The sequence below is a fragment of the Prosopis cineraria genome, unplaced genomic scaffold, assembly GCF_029017545.1.
Source record: "Prosopis cineraria cultivar Desert tree isolate PC_DT_omini unplaced genomic scaffold, ASM2901754v1 PC6, whole genome shotgun sequence".
Lineage (NCBI taxonomy): Eukaryota > Viridiplantae > Streptophyta > Magnoliopsida > Fabales > Fabaceae > Prosopis > Prosopis cineraria.
The window spans coordinates 41155521-41173218 of record NW_026555337.1 but is presented as its reverse complement, the minus strand read 5'-3'; the positions used below and the strand labels follow the sequence as shown (position 1 = coordinate 41173218).

General features: G+C 31.2%; 1 protein-coding gene across 1 annotated transcript; it reads left to right on the top strand.

Moving 5' to 3' along the window:
• Positions 1-12473: 12473 nt before the first annotated feature.
• On the top strand, positions 12474-16362 carry LOC129312784 (transcription factor MYB58-like). Its single transcript, XM_054955500.1, has 3 exons — positions 12474-12749; positions 14833-14962; positions 15385-16362. The coding sequence occupies exons 1-3, from the start codon at positions 12611-12613 to the stop codon at positions 15965-15967; spliced, it is 852 nt and encodes a 283-aa protein (XP_054811475.1). The 5' UTR covers positions 12474-12610; the 3' UTR covers positions 15968-16362.
• Positions 16363-17698: the final 1336 nt, after the last annotated feature.

Sequence of the window (17698 nt, the reverse complement as noted above, 5' to 3'; positions counted from 1 at the left end):
GCATGTGTTCATTAAACACTCCAACGAGTCAAAATATCAAGTTATTATATAAAACTTTAATTACTTACTAATTACTAATTCTCTCCTGATTAGTAACTGATTGCAAGTTTAGAAAACCAGGATGTTACAATCATATACTTAAGGTAAGACTTTTAAACCCCTTTCTTCCTTTACTCTTCCATTTTAATAGGGATGAGATTATGGTTTAAGTTAAAATGATGATTTTTTATTCTTATAAGCTGAGTTCGAAGCCATTAACTTAAATAAAGTTAATGAGAGTTGTTTATACTATTTAAACCTAGTATTAATGATTTTGTAAGTCACTGGTTAGTAGAGACCATTAATATCTAAAAATTTACATTTATGAGGGTTGTTAGGAGTGTTTAATGACTATCAATGGTGATTGTTAACTCATTAATGATAATGTGGGTTATTGAAACTTAGTAAACCCAATGCGTATGATTGAGAGTGAAATTGTGATTTTAGTAAAAGGAGATTGTTAACTTAAAGGGGTGAAAACTATTCAAATGAGGAATAATGATGACATCCTTGTGATTTAATTGTAGATTAACCAACTTGGCACCATTCAAGCTATTGGGAAAGCTTTGAAAATTGTGTTTTAAGGGGTAAATCTTTGATCTCTCAAAGGTTTGAAGTAACCAGAGGCAAATCTAGTTTGTATAGTTGTTTGTTAATTAATTATTTTTTGAATTAGATTTTTTTTGAAATTTGTTAGGTGCTTCAAGACCTATTAATGCAAATTTTAGCGATATGATGAATTATGTGTGTGAAATTGTGTTGGATTTTTTATAACAATATGCATGTTTATTGATTGTGACTAATGATGATGATTGAGAGTATGTTATTATGAAAATGGTGAATATGTGATATTTGGCATGTGGAGTATAATAGAGAAAAGAAATTGCATAAATATGATATGATATTATTAATTATGCTAAAATGATTATTAGTGGGAGTTTTCCTAGAGAGAGGAGTAGATTGATAAATCCATATGGTAGTGGCAACTTATCGTTGGAATTAGAACTTGCCTTAGCACCAAACATTGGAATTGAGAGGTATCCTTTGTTTTATAGTTGATTAAGGAATGCCCTGCTTGTTCTTTGAGGGATTTGAACTGAATAAGTCTCCACCATTTTATAAGGATACTAGATTAAGGGTAGGATGCTTCATAGTTGTTAATATTAAGGGAAACCATGCATCATGAGTGAGTGGGTTTTCTCTGGCCTAACAGATTCTCATGAGTGAAATGTTGGGTTAGTCAGAGTAATGGATGTAGCCACTAAATAGCCACTGCTTCATATCAAGGGTATTGGGTAGGTATAAGGTTGGTATTGATCATGCACTAGTATTTCTGACCATATGGTTGTTATTGTGGTCCGGTATATTTTCCAATAAGGGTATATGATTGTTAGTATTGCGACCCCAGGTTGTGCATTTCTAAAAATAAATGTGATAATATGCATTAACGTCCGATTCCATGGTTGTTAGTTTTTTGGTTGAGGCTATCATTGTAATTTATGTATGTGATGCTTTCAAAGTTATTTAATTGACTTTTGCATCTACATTAATTGATATGTAATTATATAGGCTAGATTGACCTTGGTTATTAAATGGTTGTACTCACTTCTTATTCTTCAATATTATAAGGCCTAGTTCATTGGATTAGGATTGGGAGAAATGATCAAAGGCCTAAGATTGTGTGTAAATCCTATCAGTAGCCCTCTAGATTTGCTTTTATATGTATTTTGATTGTTAATTTGCCAACTAGGATAGCATAATCTATTTTTGACTCCAACAAACCATATATTAAAAAGTCCTTTTAAAGAAGTATTTTCCATTAAGACATTTGATCAAACATCTAACATGCATATCTAGAAGGAAAGGCACGCATTATATATCATATTATCTCTGTTCAATATCGCACAGTAGATACAAAATTTTCAAATCACCCAACCAAAAAAGAAATAAATTCCATAGATATTACTTCAACCCATCCTCATGCATAAATGGATTTCAGAGCTAAAAATTAATATTTTTACACTTCTTTGTAATTACATTAATGTAAATTGGATTTCATGCTTCTACACATATTTTAAACTCTAATTTGTGAATGATAGAAGTATATGGGAGTATTTTTAAATTATGAAAACTTAGGATCCCCATTTGTATAATTTTACAAACTTGATAATTACTTTGATTCTTGGAGATTAGGGTGGATTAGTAAGGGTAACCTTACTGGTCTATCCTGGAGTTTATGATTGTGACACTAGGAAGAATGTTATGGGGATGTTGATGTTGTGTATTTTATAGTTTTACTGTTGTTGTGGGGCTTGTAGGCATTGTTGTGGCTTTCAGGTAGCTGGGCTTTTACTATTGGATCATGATATGGAGATTGTTTAGATTCATGAAGTGGTTCTGACTAGCCTATTATGCTTCTAACTTGAAGGATTGAGATAATTGGGGTTTAATTCTTATTGTAACATGTGTATGAAGTAGATTAGTTTTTACATGTGTGAGAGTTTCTAGAAATCTTCTTTTATTATCCAAACCCTTATTTTGGTGCTATACTATAGACACCGATTTTGTACGAATTGATAATGTTTTATGTTATACTGATATGTCTTGAAAATGATATTTGTCATATATACTATTGTGGGTATTTTTGAAGAGTTTGGAAAGATATGGTTTTCTATATATGGTGTAGTATTTGAGAACGTTATAATTGTTAAGCTGAAATATTTTGGATTTAAAGAAAGATTGGGAAAGCTATATCGTTTAGCCTTGTTAGGTTTTATATGAGTAGATATCTTAATAAATGTTTTTGTATGCCCTACTCAGCATTGGTAGAATATATTTGGGATTGTCACATCTCTTGTATGACTATTAATAGATTGAGCCCTTTCAAAAAAATGACTAATCTTGTATACATGTGAGTATACATATCATATTGTTGTCCTGAATGCATAGTATTGGGAATGAGATATGACCTATGATTTGACAAATAATAAAGGTCCTTTATTAATGCATGATAATTGCTAGTCCTTAAAATTCCATTCCTAAGGCCAAGAAGGACATAGGAGTGGTATATAAGACCTATTATTCCTTATCTACTATCCTCAGCTTGAAAATGGAAAGATAAAATAGGTGAAGGTATTCACTAAATCATGATATCTAGATTGTGAAAAGTGGATACAATTCCATGATCCCTCTTTAAATACAAATAACCTCTGGCCAATGATTGTATAGGGAGGCTAGTCGTGGGGGCAATTTATAAACTATAAGCTATGGGTTATGGAAAGGGGATGTTGGGGAAGGGATGGAATTATATACATATTCATACATATTGATTTGATATAACAAATTATAAACTAGTAAACCTTAGACACTCCCTTTTTAACTATTGTGTATCTGTTAAAAGCTGAAAAATTATTTTGAAATTATTTTTCATGTATAGTACTTTTCAGCATGCACTCTTTTTATGGAAGTATATTATATTAAGGTATGCTTGTTGTAATATCTTGAAATTTAAAATAAGATTAATTAAGTTAAGTTTGGATTAAGGTAATTAATCTAAGTTCTCATCAGAGCAATTTGATAGCCTTTGGGTTCATTAAACCATGTTTAAGGCTTATAAGGGGACTAAAAAAATTATTGGATTGTCTTGGGCCAAATTATTGGGCTTAAGTAAGGTTTTCAAAATATAAATCATTTGCCACAATGGATAGTGCCTTTAGTCAAGGCAAACGAGACAAAATTTAAACTCCACAAGCACATTTGAAAGATAAAATAAGAGAGCGAGTTTGTGAGAGGAGACTAAGAGAGAAGCAAGGAGCTTTTATAGGTTTTAAATTTAAAGGTGTTTGGAGTCTTCTTTGGGCTTCTAACACTTTGGGTAAGTCTTCTCTCTTTTTCTTCCTCTCTATGCATTTTTTTTCTAGTTTTTAGGCTTGGAAAATTGCTGTCTGAACTCATGGTTGATTTCTACCCATTTTAATGACTTTAATGGAGTCTAAGGGTGCTGTTTTAAGTTTCTAATTATTTGTTTATGCTAATGCCAGTGATTAGAGTTGTTAATAAGGGGTTTAAGTTTAACCATAAAACTAAGTAATTAAATTTAAGCTATAAGATTAGTTATCAGCGTTTATTAAGCCTAATAGGAATTAAATAAGCTATTGGAAGTGGGTTCTAAGTTAGTTAGGCTTAACCATGTTTAATAAGGGTTTAATTTCTTAATCATGAATGGTTAATTAATGATGTTATTAATTATGAATTATAGATTGCTTATTCTTAGAGCTTGTAGACTGTTTATGAACTTTCTTAAATTTAAAATTATACTCTTAGGAGGGTAAACTAAGAGTTGAGGTAACCAGGAGTTAAATCCTTATAGATAATCGTTGTTTGTAATTATGGGTTGCATGTTCTTGGTTGCTATGAATTTAATGATATGAATATGCAAGCATGCTAGTATTGATGGTTAAGAATTATGTGAAATGTGATCATGAGCTTGCTTGACGATGAAATGAAATGGTTGGTTTAATTAGAGTTGTGTAGTTGAATGATATTAAATGTGATGATCACATGAGTTGCATAGCATGATTGAATAGAGTTCAATATAGTTGTTTAGCATGATGTGATGATGGAGTTATGACCAATATAATCTTAATGAGCATAATTATAAGCATGTGAATTTATGAGCATGCGTATCGGGATTTGGATATGTGATTAAGTGATTGAATGTTTATGGCATGCTACTAAAAATTGAGTATGAAAATATGACTTGATAGGGTAATCTAGTGCATAAACAAAGTTGTTAAAGTATGTGATGATGATATGTCATTGATCATGACCATATGATGAAGGCATGAAATTAAATATTGGTTATTTATTTTTGACTTGATAGTATACTTGTGATTATGAGATAAGTTAATCAATTTTTTTTATTTATGACACATTATTAAGTAACATGAGCATGTTGCATGATCATGAAAGGGTGAGAGTTCACTTGAGCGAGTAAAGGTGTTATGAAATCCACATAGTATAACCTTTACTAAGATTTATGCATGTTAGTTGGCATGTTTGATCACAGCGGGTTTATGTCCATTGTCCCTTGGGGAGGCCATATGTTTGGAATCATTAGTTTCCTATAGGGGACGATGTGAGTTATGCAACTATGACACCCCTATAATTTGAAAAGGGAGAATTCATGGTCTGAGAGTAGAAAGCGGGGCGCCTTAGTAGGATAACTTCCCACAATTAGAAAGTAGGCCTAATTCGATCATACAGGTTAGTTCTATATGATTTCTGTAATATCCTCTTATCTAAAATCATGATTAACTCCAAATCTCTATGATTAAAGAGATTGGCTTAAGGTAAATGACATATTTACCAAGTTTGCAAGTAAGTGGTAAAGTTAGGATCCCTAATTTTCAAAACTAAAACCATTTCTAAAGATTTTGAAATAAACAAATCAAAGTTTATAATTATGCAAAAGTAAGGGATCATTTTAAGACTTAGTGCATTTACTAAGGAATCAGAAAACAAAGAGATTCTGCAAAATTTGGGGTGTGAGCCACGGCTCATTGAACAAGCACTGCAGCTTGTTCGCCTTTATGTCATGCGCTGTAGCTCGTTGCATAATGTGTCGTGGTGCATTGCATAGTTCATGACAGTAGATTTCTATTATCGAATTGACAACTTCCGAGGAAACTTTTGATATGGCCCATTTCTCCATATGACGTCTGATCGACACGAACAAGGTGTCTATAGAAAGCTCTTTTCATGTTCTAACTAATGGCTATAACCAAATTATTACACATTCAAGATTTGGATACTCTTTTCAAAACTTATACTTTTACAGCATTTTTCACAAAACTAAGTATCCAAATCCTTTGTCAAAAGCCAAGTGCCATTAACACCACTTAGACCACATACAGTAAGCCCAAACTCACCTGTACAATGTATCATATCATGCAAAATACTTATAAATCATATTTTCAACACTTAACCCCCTAATTCCAAAAACAAAAGGGGGAGTAAAATTACCTATTTCATCAAATAATTCATAAACTACTCAAGTCATACCCCACTATCACTTGCATTAGTATTTTATCCTTACCATTAATGCCATAAATCACAACGCACACCCTAGAGTCTAAAATACACTTATAACTCACAAAAATACATAATGCAAGTAAGACGCAAAATGGTTTATTCCTAGTTGGCAATTTCAATCATCATAGACACATAAATACTCAAAATAAAGAGGCCTACTAATAGGATCGCAGTCCTATACCTCTGACTATTTTCCTCTATCCGATCCTCTTGAGCTATTCCTTATAATATTAAAGATAGTTGGGTGAGTACAATTACTCAGTAACCAAGGTTTAACTATCTTATACTAGTGCATGTTAATTAATTTAAATGCAAGTAATAATTTAATAAACCATGTTTAAACATGAACATATTCACAAGTATAGCCCAATCTTTTCATTTCCAGTAGGACATACCCATACGGTAATGATCAATATCAAGTCATATAACATGTTTTCAAAATGTATATCCACATTTCTCATTCACAATAATACATGCTCAAGATAAATAAATCAAATTAATGGTCTTTCTTAAAAGACAAAGCTTTCACTAGTTTTATTTCAATAGGGGCATAATATAAAAACCATGTGTCCATTTTTAATATATGCATGATCACACTTCCCTTATATCCTCCTTATTCTTCTGACATGAAACCATAGACTATAACATATTGGGATAGTCTATGATCTAGGACTTTCCTAGCCTAAACACGTGTGATTGGTTACAAGCAAAAGGTTTTCCCAACTCATTTGTGGAACATAGTTTCTTCTATTTTCTCACACTATAGGGTGTCATTCTCCCTAAACTAGCTTCCTCATTGAACCAATAGATAGCTAGTTAGGTTTAAGTCCCTCATTGAACTCATGGAACAGTTCCTCATTTAACAAGTGGGACAATATACATATAACAATCCAAGCAAGTCATCAACTCGGATGAGAGCTTTACCATGTGAATTTAATTTTCTACCTATCTTCCTAGGAGAACTCTCACCTCTTATAATCATGCAATACATAGATATGTAATAGATCATCATATGGAAGTATTCGCTACTCAAACATGCTCAATCATTTCATTGTACTCACATTTAACACACATAATCAAAATCCACAACACATAAGTCATTGAACTCTTCTAAAACATAATTGTTGTATCCTATCACAATTCACATAATTGAACTCTAAATAAAACAAGTCTTTGAACTTCATATTTTCATAATCATTGTATCTCTCACATTCATGATCATTAAAGTTCATAAGTTTTAAAATCATTGAACTCATATCATACACGTTCATAAAACTTCCAAATACACTATTTTCATTAAACTTCTCACTTGTTAAATCATTGAACTACATTAGTTAACCACCTTATAGTGGGTTTTTCAAACAAATCATACCATATTTACATTTCAATCAATCTCACACAATTCAATTATCGTTTATCAATTAATAAACTAGTTAACACATAAAAGCACAAGATAGAATTTTTAGTTATCTTAAACCTTTGAGAGGTCAAAAGTTTCACTCCTCAAATAGTCACTCTCAAAGCTTCCAAGAAGCTTGAATGGTGCCAAAATGATTACTCTACAATAAGTCACAATGAAGTTCATTAATATCCACTTTCAGGCTAATACTTACTAGTAACTCAACACTTCTTCATACTCAAGATTCATTATCTACTCGTATAAAAATATACCCATAAGATTTCTTAGCTTTCTTTAACCCTCATTAACATCATTGAACTCTTTAATAGCCATTAATGAAACCACATTATCCTAACTAACACATTTATTAGAAATTTTTGGATATTAAATGCTCCCCAACCACCAAACCTCATACAACCATAAATACTAAGTTTTTTTAGCTCAATATACTCCCATTAACTCTATTTAAGTCAATAGCTTTGAACCTGTAGCCTATATAGACTGAAAATTATCATTATCAACCAAACCCTAACTTTTAATAATAAGAAAATGGAAGAAAAATGGAAGATTTAGGTGTAAAAAATTTACCTTTAATGTTTATGAGCTCTAAATTTTGGATTCCTTAAGCCCTAGTAGAGCATTTTAGTCCCTCCTTCATATATCTTTATTTCTTCCTCTTTTGTTACATCAGTTCACATTCTTATTTTACAAAAAAGTGTCCATGAGCCGTGACAAACACACAATGAGCCGTGATGCATGGCATAAAGAGCACCCCTCCAAGTGTGTCAGCACACACGCACTGCGGTGGCCTGATCCACAAGTCGCGATATGTAACACAAAGTCCTACTCTTCATATTTCTTTCCTCTTTTCATTCCTAAGTAGCCTGATTCTCCTTCAAACCTACTTTTAAAGATAAAATTAAAACCAAACACACTCGTTAGACCTCTTTGGCCATACACGTTACTAATAAACTCCCATTATTCTAATTCAAGCTTAATTAATCCAGTTTAAATTTGAGGATGTTACAATTTGATTGCCCATGGATTTAGTTAAAAGATGTTATGAGAGGAATAAGGATGGAATGCATATGATCATGCATAATTGTCACCATTGAATTAGATGCCATGTGATTAGTGAATAATAGTACTATGATACATGTTGAATACTAATAGAATGTTAAATGTAAATCCTTATCTTATGTGTTAATATTTGCCATACTTCTATACACATGGATTTATGTGCCTTAGTTATTGAGATTGTATAATCTCATACTCATTCGTTAAAATTTTTTTCTAGGTGAAGCTAAGTGTATGGCTAAGGAGAAGCAACAAAGACTAAAGACATGTAGATTTAAAATTAAAGTCTTTAGTTATTTTGTTTGTGTATTTGAATATTTATTATTTCCTACATTAGGGGTTGTACTTCTTAAAAAGTCCATTACATTTGCATGAGCCTAAATGTTGACTTGGCCAATCCTTGTTATAGCTTTCCTATATTTTTTGTAATATTTAGGAAAGTGTGTGATTTATGATTGATGGTTGCATCCTTAATGTATGTGAGTCTTAGCATGCTTATCTATAGATGTGGTTTATATATGGTTGTTATTTTGATTAATAACTAAGAATTGGGTGCTGGCACTTGGTTGATTGGATAATATGGCAATATATGGATGCATATAGTTCCAAGTGTCCAAAATCATCATTTGGCACTAGATTGAGGTGTAACTAGAGCCATTAGTTAAAGTATGTAATTGTCTATGTGCAAATGCTTGGATTGCCTTAATTGGAGATTTGAATTGAAAATTAAGTGCTCTAGAAGTTAGATTATTTTATTATCAATCTATACTACCTACTTGTGTATACCACAACATAATGTTCAATTGGTCATGGCAGATGTGGTTGTTTGTCCTAGCTATGGTAAACTATGCATTCGTGTCAAGTGGCCTTTATGCCACAAGCCATGGCATATGAGTGCTTAGTTGAGGTGAACATGTCCTGTTTTACTATAATGACTTTTTGGCCCTTGTTTAACTTGTTTTAATGCTCAAACTTTTTCCCATACTTTTGTAACTATTAGTACTTTGATTTTAGGTATTTCAAAGGGCCTTAAATTCTTTTTTTCAAATTTGAATTATTTTATAAATCCTATTTTATTCAAAGGTATTTTTGAATAATCTTTGAAAGTTGAAATAGCTATGGTTGATTCTATTTTTCATTGTTATTGTATGTAATCAAATTACTCTATCTAAATTGTTGTGGTTAAGTAAGGTTAATGATGAAGGTCATTACATCTATTTAGGCTAGAATTTCTCTTTGGTCATTGAGATTTCATATCTTAACTCTCATTCTAACATTTTTCAGGTGAGAGCTATAGCTCATTCTTAGCACACCAAATCAAACTAGTTTGACTAAGGTACACGGTCATTCTTTTGAACTCAAATGTCTATGGTTTCTCGCTAAGTGTCTTTAATGCATATATGGAGTTGTTTATTTGTGTTTTCTATGGGCTTGGCCATAGTAGGTTTGCTCTTCGTAGATAAAGCCTCCTCTTTTGCTATGGGTCATTTTTGTTTAGTATTGTAAGTGGATTTCTTTAGGGCAAGATCTTGGTTTGGCCTTGTTTTTGTGTTTAGTTTAGAGTTGTATGAATTTTTTTATGAGTTTTAATTAATCTTTATCTTTATTTTGAGGGGTATTATATTTAGGTATTAGAGCTAGTTTAGGCTCGATTAGTAGAGATTTGGGTGGCTTGTTAAGTGCACTTGACCATTCAAATCCATGCAGATGTGCCAGTCTTACTCTATATATAGTTAGAGATTTATCACTGAAAGTGTTTTGAATGTGTATTAGGGTTGAGTAAGCCTCTTGTAGTTGTTAGGCATAATTTGTGTAGGTTCGTTCTATTGTTGCTTTTGTGTCTGTGGTGATGTTTTAGTTGTAACCTTGCTTCGTAGATTAGTTTTTTTTTTTTTTTTGTGGAAGTGGCTAGCTTAGGTCTAGGTCTTTGATGGAATTGTTGATCCATATGTCAACCTCATATTTAAGCAAGCCTCAACATTAGGCATAAGTTCCATTCACCTTCATCAACCCATCAAAGACTATTTTTTATGACAAACTAACATAGAGCTACACTTTTTATGTTGAACCAATAGTAGTTACATTAAGTGGAAATGAGTTGATACCCTTTGAATAAGGTCATAGGTTTGAGCCTTGTCATTAGAAAAATATGTGAGCTTACTTTGATTTAGATATGACAATACTTTGATCTAACTCAAAAATACCATATACCAAATAGTCATGTAAATAAATATATAGATAGTTTATCAATAATTACAACATGATCTTAACACCTCTAAACTTCATTGAAAATACCCAAGCTCTTGTATTTCCATATATGACACCCTCTTATCTTCAAATTCTTGCTCACTAGGTAGACTAGTGAGGTTTACTTTGAAGTTTGAACCACCCATTAAGATCAATATTGAAAAAGTGTTGAAGTGTTAATATTAAAACTATGATCATGAAAATGCAATTTACACACTCTTAGAGTGAGTACTCTATAATTGCACATAAATTGGTTAATACTGTTAACAGTGATCAATGCTTGTTCGTGGTAGTCTACAATTGAACAATATAATGACTAGTCGTGGTTGGTGCTGGTTGACAACAGCTAATTGTTAACAATTGTGGTTAGTGATAGTTAACTATAACTGGATGCTAGGTTTAGGATCGTCACTCTCAATTAGCACATGTTGAAGGTTAGCAATGAGTTTGACACTTTTCCTCATAACCAACATTGGTCAGGCACAACAGCTCACTCCCTATTTGTCTTCTCATCTATTTGTGAGGGTGTCTTGGATCTGGCTAAGCTCAAATTTTCATGTTATTTTAGATCATCTTCATTCTAATTAAGCCTAATGGGCACTATAATTTAAATATCAAATAAGCAAAATCTCTTCATATAATGCTAAAATTTGCTACCATAGAAAATCACTTTCTACCTCAGTTCTTTTGATATATCTACATTACGTTTTGTTTGTTTGTTGTGTAAATTTAACTTATCAGTCTTCTCCTAAGAAATATATTCTTCTATATCTCCTCCACCTATTCTTCATTTTATTGATTATAAGATGATGTTTACAAGAATTTTCACCATAATCTTTTTTAATATTGATTAAGTGAAAAAAATTATTGATTTCTTATAGTGGAAGTTTCAATTAATGATTAAAATTTTAGAATATTTAATTTTTGATCCAAATAATGATAATTTTAAATAAATTTTTGTCACTCAATTGATCTGAACAGTTTAAAAATGTTGAATAAAATGTAATAACTAAAACGGCTAAACGACAAAATATAGTATTTTAAAAGAGATTACTTTTCAGCATAGAGAATCCAAATTCATTATAGCTCAACACAAATGATTGGTCATAATCTCAATCCCAACTTGACTATTTGTAGAGTGTTCTTTATGGCAGTAGGCTATTCAAATATCTAAATATTCTATCTATATTATAATATAGGATATTAATAGCTACTTTATGAATTTTGAAAAAATTAGAGACAATCTTAATCTCTTAAAAAATCGTACACCTTTTCAATTACATTATCATTAAATATCATAGATAAGTTTCTTAATAACAATAATTGAAATTTCAATGCATTATTTTAAAAAAAAAAGAGTAATAAATGAAAATATGAATATATTTGAAAAAAATTACAAAAACTATTTAATTCCCTATATTTTGGACTAAATTATGGTCCAGAGTAAGTATAAATTTTAGAAAAAGATATAATTAATGAGTTAAATGCTTTTCAAATGACAAAGTCAGGGAGATTTCAGTAAATAAAAAAACCAATATTAAAAAAAAATAACATCTTGGCTGGACATTCATCTATATATTGCACAAGCCTCATTTGTGTGGGTTCACATTTTAGGCAGTGCTCTCTTCCCTCTTCTCTTCTCACTTGAGAGATTTTCCTTCAGAGAGAAGAATACGCAGATACAATACATACATATGAAGCAGCCTGCTAGTTAGTTTATCAGAGAAAATCCAGAAATCAAGGCTGAGGAGAACAATGGGGAAAGGAAGAGCACCTTGCTGTGATAAAACTAAAGTCAAGAGAGGCCCATGGAGTCCTGAAGAAGACCTTAAGCTCATTACCTTCATTCACAAACATGGCCATGACAACTGGAGAGCTCTTCCTAAGCTCGCAGGTATTTGTCTTCGTGTTCGTTTCTAATTAATTTGGCCTAAATTCTCGTTCTTCCTCGTATGAGTCTTCACGGTTTGCAGTTTCTGTGCTTGTTAAAATGCATTCTTGCTCTGTGGCTTCTCCTTGATCTGCAGGGTATTCTGGTTTATGGCTTGAAGCTTAATTTGATTTTAACATTAAATAGTTTGTGGTTTTGTTTAATTATTCGTACTTCAAACATGAGTAAGCCATTTTTATACCAGCAAATGTATGGCTTCTCCGCAAAATTTCTTTGAGTCTTTGATTTTGAAGCTGTATTGTATTGGAGTTGTTTGTAATGAACGCGATTCTGTTCTTTTTTGTTCTGTTTCGAGCGTGGACAAGTATGCAAGTATTTTTACGGAAAACATAGTGATTTTTCTTTATAATTTCATGAGATTTTGTTTTTAATATTGATAGTTTTTTCTAGCATTTTCAATATAGAAACTTAAAACTGAAACCATAAGGACCTGAACTCAATAGAAATATATGAATCATTTATTATGTTTTCTCTATAGATTTTTTTTTTTTTAACCAACTGAGTCGGCATGGCTATTAGGGATTTTCATAATTTAAGTAAGTAATTAGGAATTTAAATTTTAACTTTGTGTGTATAATAACTTACTTGGGAGTAATCTACTAAAAAGTATGCAAGTATTTTTTTTAAAAAAAAATAATAATATATATGTACATGAAATATTTATTTCTTTTATGTTTGTTAACTTTATCATATTAGTTGGTATAAGCGATGTTCGAATGTAAGACTTAGGCAAATTTGCATTCCCCTATCACTATTTAAAACATTATTTGAGGAGTTTTTGTGCTGTGCAGAGTCTAAAAAATGAGTTGTATTATTTGCTGTTTGTAAATACTAAAAACTTGTTATTCATGTTGTAATATTAATATTGATTTACATCATTTAAAATGATGGTAAAATGTAATATTTTATTATGTAGTATTTTCTTTATTGGGTCAAATTGTGGGCCCCCCTTACCAAATTTTGGAATCTTGGACGGTTGGACCCCAGAAAATCAAATATAATAATACAATGTTACAGATGATGATGATGATGATGATGCCTGTTCACCTACCTAGCCGGCTTGAGTCTCATTCTGGATATGGGAAACTTCACATTTATTTAATATTCCTGTGTTATTCCGAAAATGACAAAAACTTAAAATTTCAATTTCTTTCTTTGATTTCTCTTGTTTTTATTTTTTTTTAATTTCCTTAAAAAGAGTTTCTTGAATACGTGTTTTACATTTAAATGTTTTTAAATTTGTTACATTATTTTAAAAAATAAAATTAAAATATCTCAAAGTTATATTTTTTATTTTAAAAATATATTATATTTAACTGCTAGAACCTGCGGTTACCAATGGTTATTGTCGGTGCTCCCCATCGCTTTGCTTGCCACCAACAACCTCCACTATTAGACATCACCAACAATCATCGCCAATTTGCCACTTATTATCACTACCAATTTCATTTTTTGTCGCCTCTAACAAACCATCTCTAATCATCGTTGACTAGTCACTATTAGCCATCGTTTATCATCATTAGTCATTGTCTACCTATTATCATTTTCTAATTGTGTAGTTAGTAAACAGTGGTGATTGGATAGCAAGATAACAAGGGATGATAATGGTCGATAATAATCAATAATAAATGGTAATCAATGGTGAAAAATATGTTTTCAAAAAAATTTAAATAAATTTTTAAACTCTAAAACTATTTTTAAATTAATGTACAAGAAAACATAATTTTCTTTTATTCTATTTCAGAAAACAAATTTTAAAAATTAATTCTTAAAATAATTTTGAAAAATGAAAACTAGGGAGAAAATCACACTACCCCTAAAATTCACTTTTATACTGTTACATTCTATTTCTTTGGGGTCCATGGGTCTGATCTATCTTTTATTCCATTTTGCATGATATTAATTAAATACGTGTACTGAAAATTTATTATTTTAAAATGAAAAATTAGAATACCAATTTTTATGTTGAAGATTATATTATGATATGAATTAGAAGAATAATTTGTGGCGTGGATATGGGCTTTAGGATTGGTGAGATGTGGAAAAAGCTGTCGCTTGAGATGGATCAACTACTTGAGGCCTGATGTGAAGCGTGGCAATTTTTCTAAGGAAGAAGAGGACACCATTATAAACCTTCACCTTGCCTTAGGAAACAAGTGAGCCTTCATATATCTCATATTCATATTTATGACATGGACTTAGACTTGACGACTAACCTTTTGATTTATAATATATTTATATATTTATTTGTTAATAGAATATAATTGCATTTTGTAATTCATATAACTGATTTACTTTATTTTTTTAAATCGAATTAGGTTTTTCTTTAGATGTATTTCTAAATGAAGCCCACTGATATGCGAAGCCTGCCAAAGCTTGTATTTTTTTTATTTATCTTTTTTACTCTTTTCACTTGTTTGATCCTGAACTTGGAGATAAACCTCCCAACTTTTGTTTAATGTTTTTTACCATCATTTTTGATAAAATATACTTGTGTTTGATCATAAACAACTTTATTTTGATCTAGGAGTTTAGCAGAATGTCTGAGTAACTTTGGTTCCCAACAAACTGGTTTCAGGTGGTCAAAGATTGCATCTTATTTGCCTGGAAGAACAGACAATGAGATCAAGAATGTTTGGAACACACACCTCAAGAAAAGATTGAAACCCAAGACATCACAGTCTAACGTTGCTGATGTCTCATCATCCTCTGAATCATCTTCTTCCTCTGAAAAAATGGAGCAAGACTCAGAGAAACAAGCTGCTTCCAAGGAACCCATCAATGGCGTCACAGAGGACCCAAAAGAGTCACCAGCCTCGTTCTCTTCTTCTGATCACTCATCAAAACCAGAAGAGGAAGGACAGATTTTGGAGTCTTTGCTTAAAGACGATGATCCTCTGCTTCAAATCCCGATGGAAACGTTGGACCTTGACATCTGGAACATTCTGGAGAGTCCAGAATCCTTCCAATCAAGTGATTTCCAGGTCCCTAGTTCTTCTGAAGATGCAGACAACAACAAATGGTTTCGTGATTTAGAGAATGAACTTGGACTCGGAACGACAGCAGAGGGATTCAACCTAGCAAGGAATAATGTTGATGATGTAGACATGGCTTTTCTGGAATCACCATGGTCCTCTTGGCAAGAAATTTACAATCTTTAACTGATCAAAAGTAAATTAATACAAAGTCCTGAGTAGTTTTTATTTTTTAGTGTCAAAAGTCCAAGTGATTACAAGTCCAAACAATCACTTCGTGATTTTTACTAGGCAGGAACAGGAACAGGAGGATTCACTGAAATATTGATGTGAAATTAAGAAAAGATACAGAGAGAAAAGCAAGTCTTGCTTCTGTGAAACCCAAAACATGTACAGAGGTGAGACTGATCATCTCTTGATTTTTTTTTTCTTTGAAAAGTATTTTAGAAAATCCGAGTGGATTATATTAGTTGGTATTTTCTCATTCCTCAGAGAGTCATACAAAAAGAAAGCAAGGTGATTAGATGTATTATTGTTAGAACATTGAAGTATACATAGATGATGATACAGGTTTATTTGAAGCTGTATGACTGAGTTGTATTGAATATTTTGTTGGTAAACAAGAACTATCTAACACTTTGCAAGTGGCTGGTTAAGTGAGTAAGTAGGTGATGAATTCTTCACTTAATTACGAACATGACTGTGACATTTTCTCTGCCAAAATTTCCATCAGATTTGAATAATGAAAACAACCGTGATTAGGTAGCACTACCGCTTTAGTCTGGCTTGTTTGGAACGGGCCAAATTGGTAATGATTTCTGATTTGTTGACCCTTTTTATGAAATAATTAATATAATCCAGTCAATAAGAAGAAAAAGTGTATTCAAATAAAAAAATAAGGGGCAAAGCTACTTGGCGACAACTTTGGAGGGCGGGGGGCTTGGAAGAATATAGGGATACAAGCAAGTATTTTTTTTAATTTTAAAATTATATTTATAAATTATTTTTAACATATTTTATCAACATTAAAAAAATATTAAAATTAATTAAGTTCATTTAAAAAATTAAAAAAATTTTTTAACTTCACCCTTATTAGCTATTCTCTTCATTAAAAAAATATAATGTATTTTTAATTTAATCACTTCCTTTAATAAAAATATTATTTTTTTATATTTATCTTTATATAACAGAGTATTTTAATCTAAAATAAATATAAAGTGATTATTTAAAAGGGGCAGTTTTGAAAAAAAAATACAATGATTACACTCTAAAAAACTAAAAATGCCTTATATTTTTCAATATCAAACCTCTCCAAATTTAGAAACTCATGATAAAATTTAATAACATGACTTTTAAATATAACAAAAAAATTATTTTCTCTCTATTTTATAAATAGAACCAAATGAATTATCAAAGGTTGATTTAATTAATAAAGATTTGGACTGTAATTCACAAAGTTATGAGATTAAATTCCACTATCGATATTAGAATTTTGTTAATAGATAATCTAAAAGTATCCCTATAAATACTTTTTAAATTTAAAGATATATTCTAACCTTAATAAGTCTTGTTCATGACAATCTCTAATCATGCCCGAAAACTTTTGTAATAGAAAAGGCGCCATGGGAAGTGTAAACTTCAACTTTCAATCACCTGTAATTGGTTGAAAATTTGAACATTATGAATCCAAATGTAGCCCATGGTAGCAAATAATTGCATCAAAGAAAGGTTGAACCTTCAACGTTATAAAATATGGCTTTAGGGATCCTAGTACATCACCAAACCTTTTGAAATTCTTGGTACTATTTTGAATTTACTATTCTGGTCCCCATGATGGGATTTCACCGTTTGTTGTGAGTCTTGGCATCTTACCAAAACTAGAACTATTTGTTGTGCAGGGCAGTCACTAATCAAAGG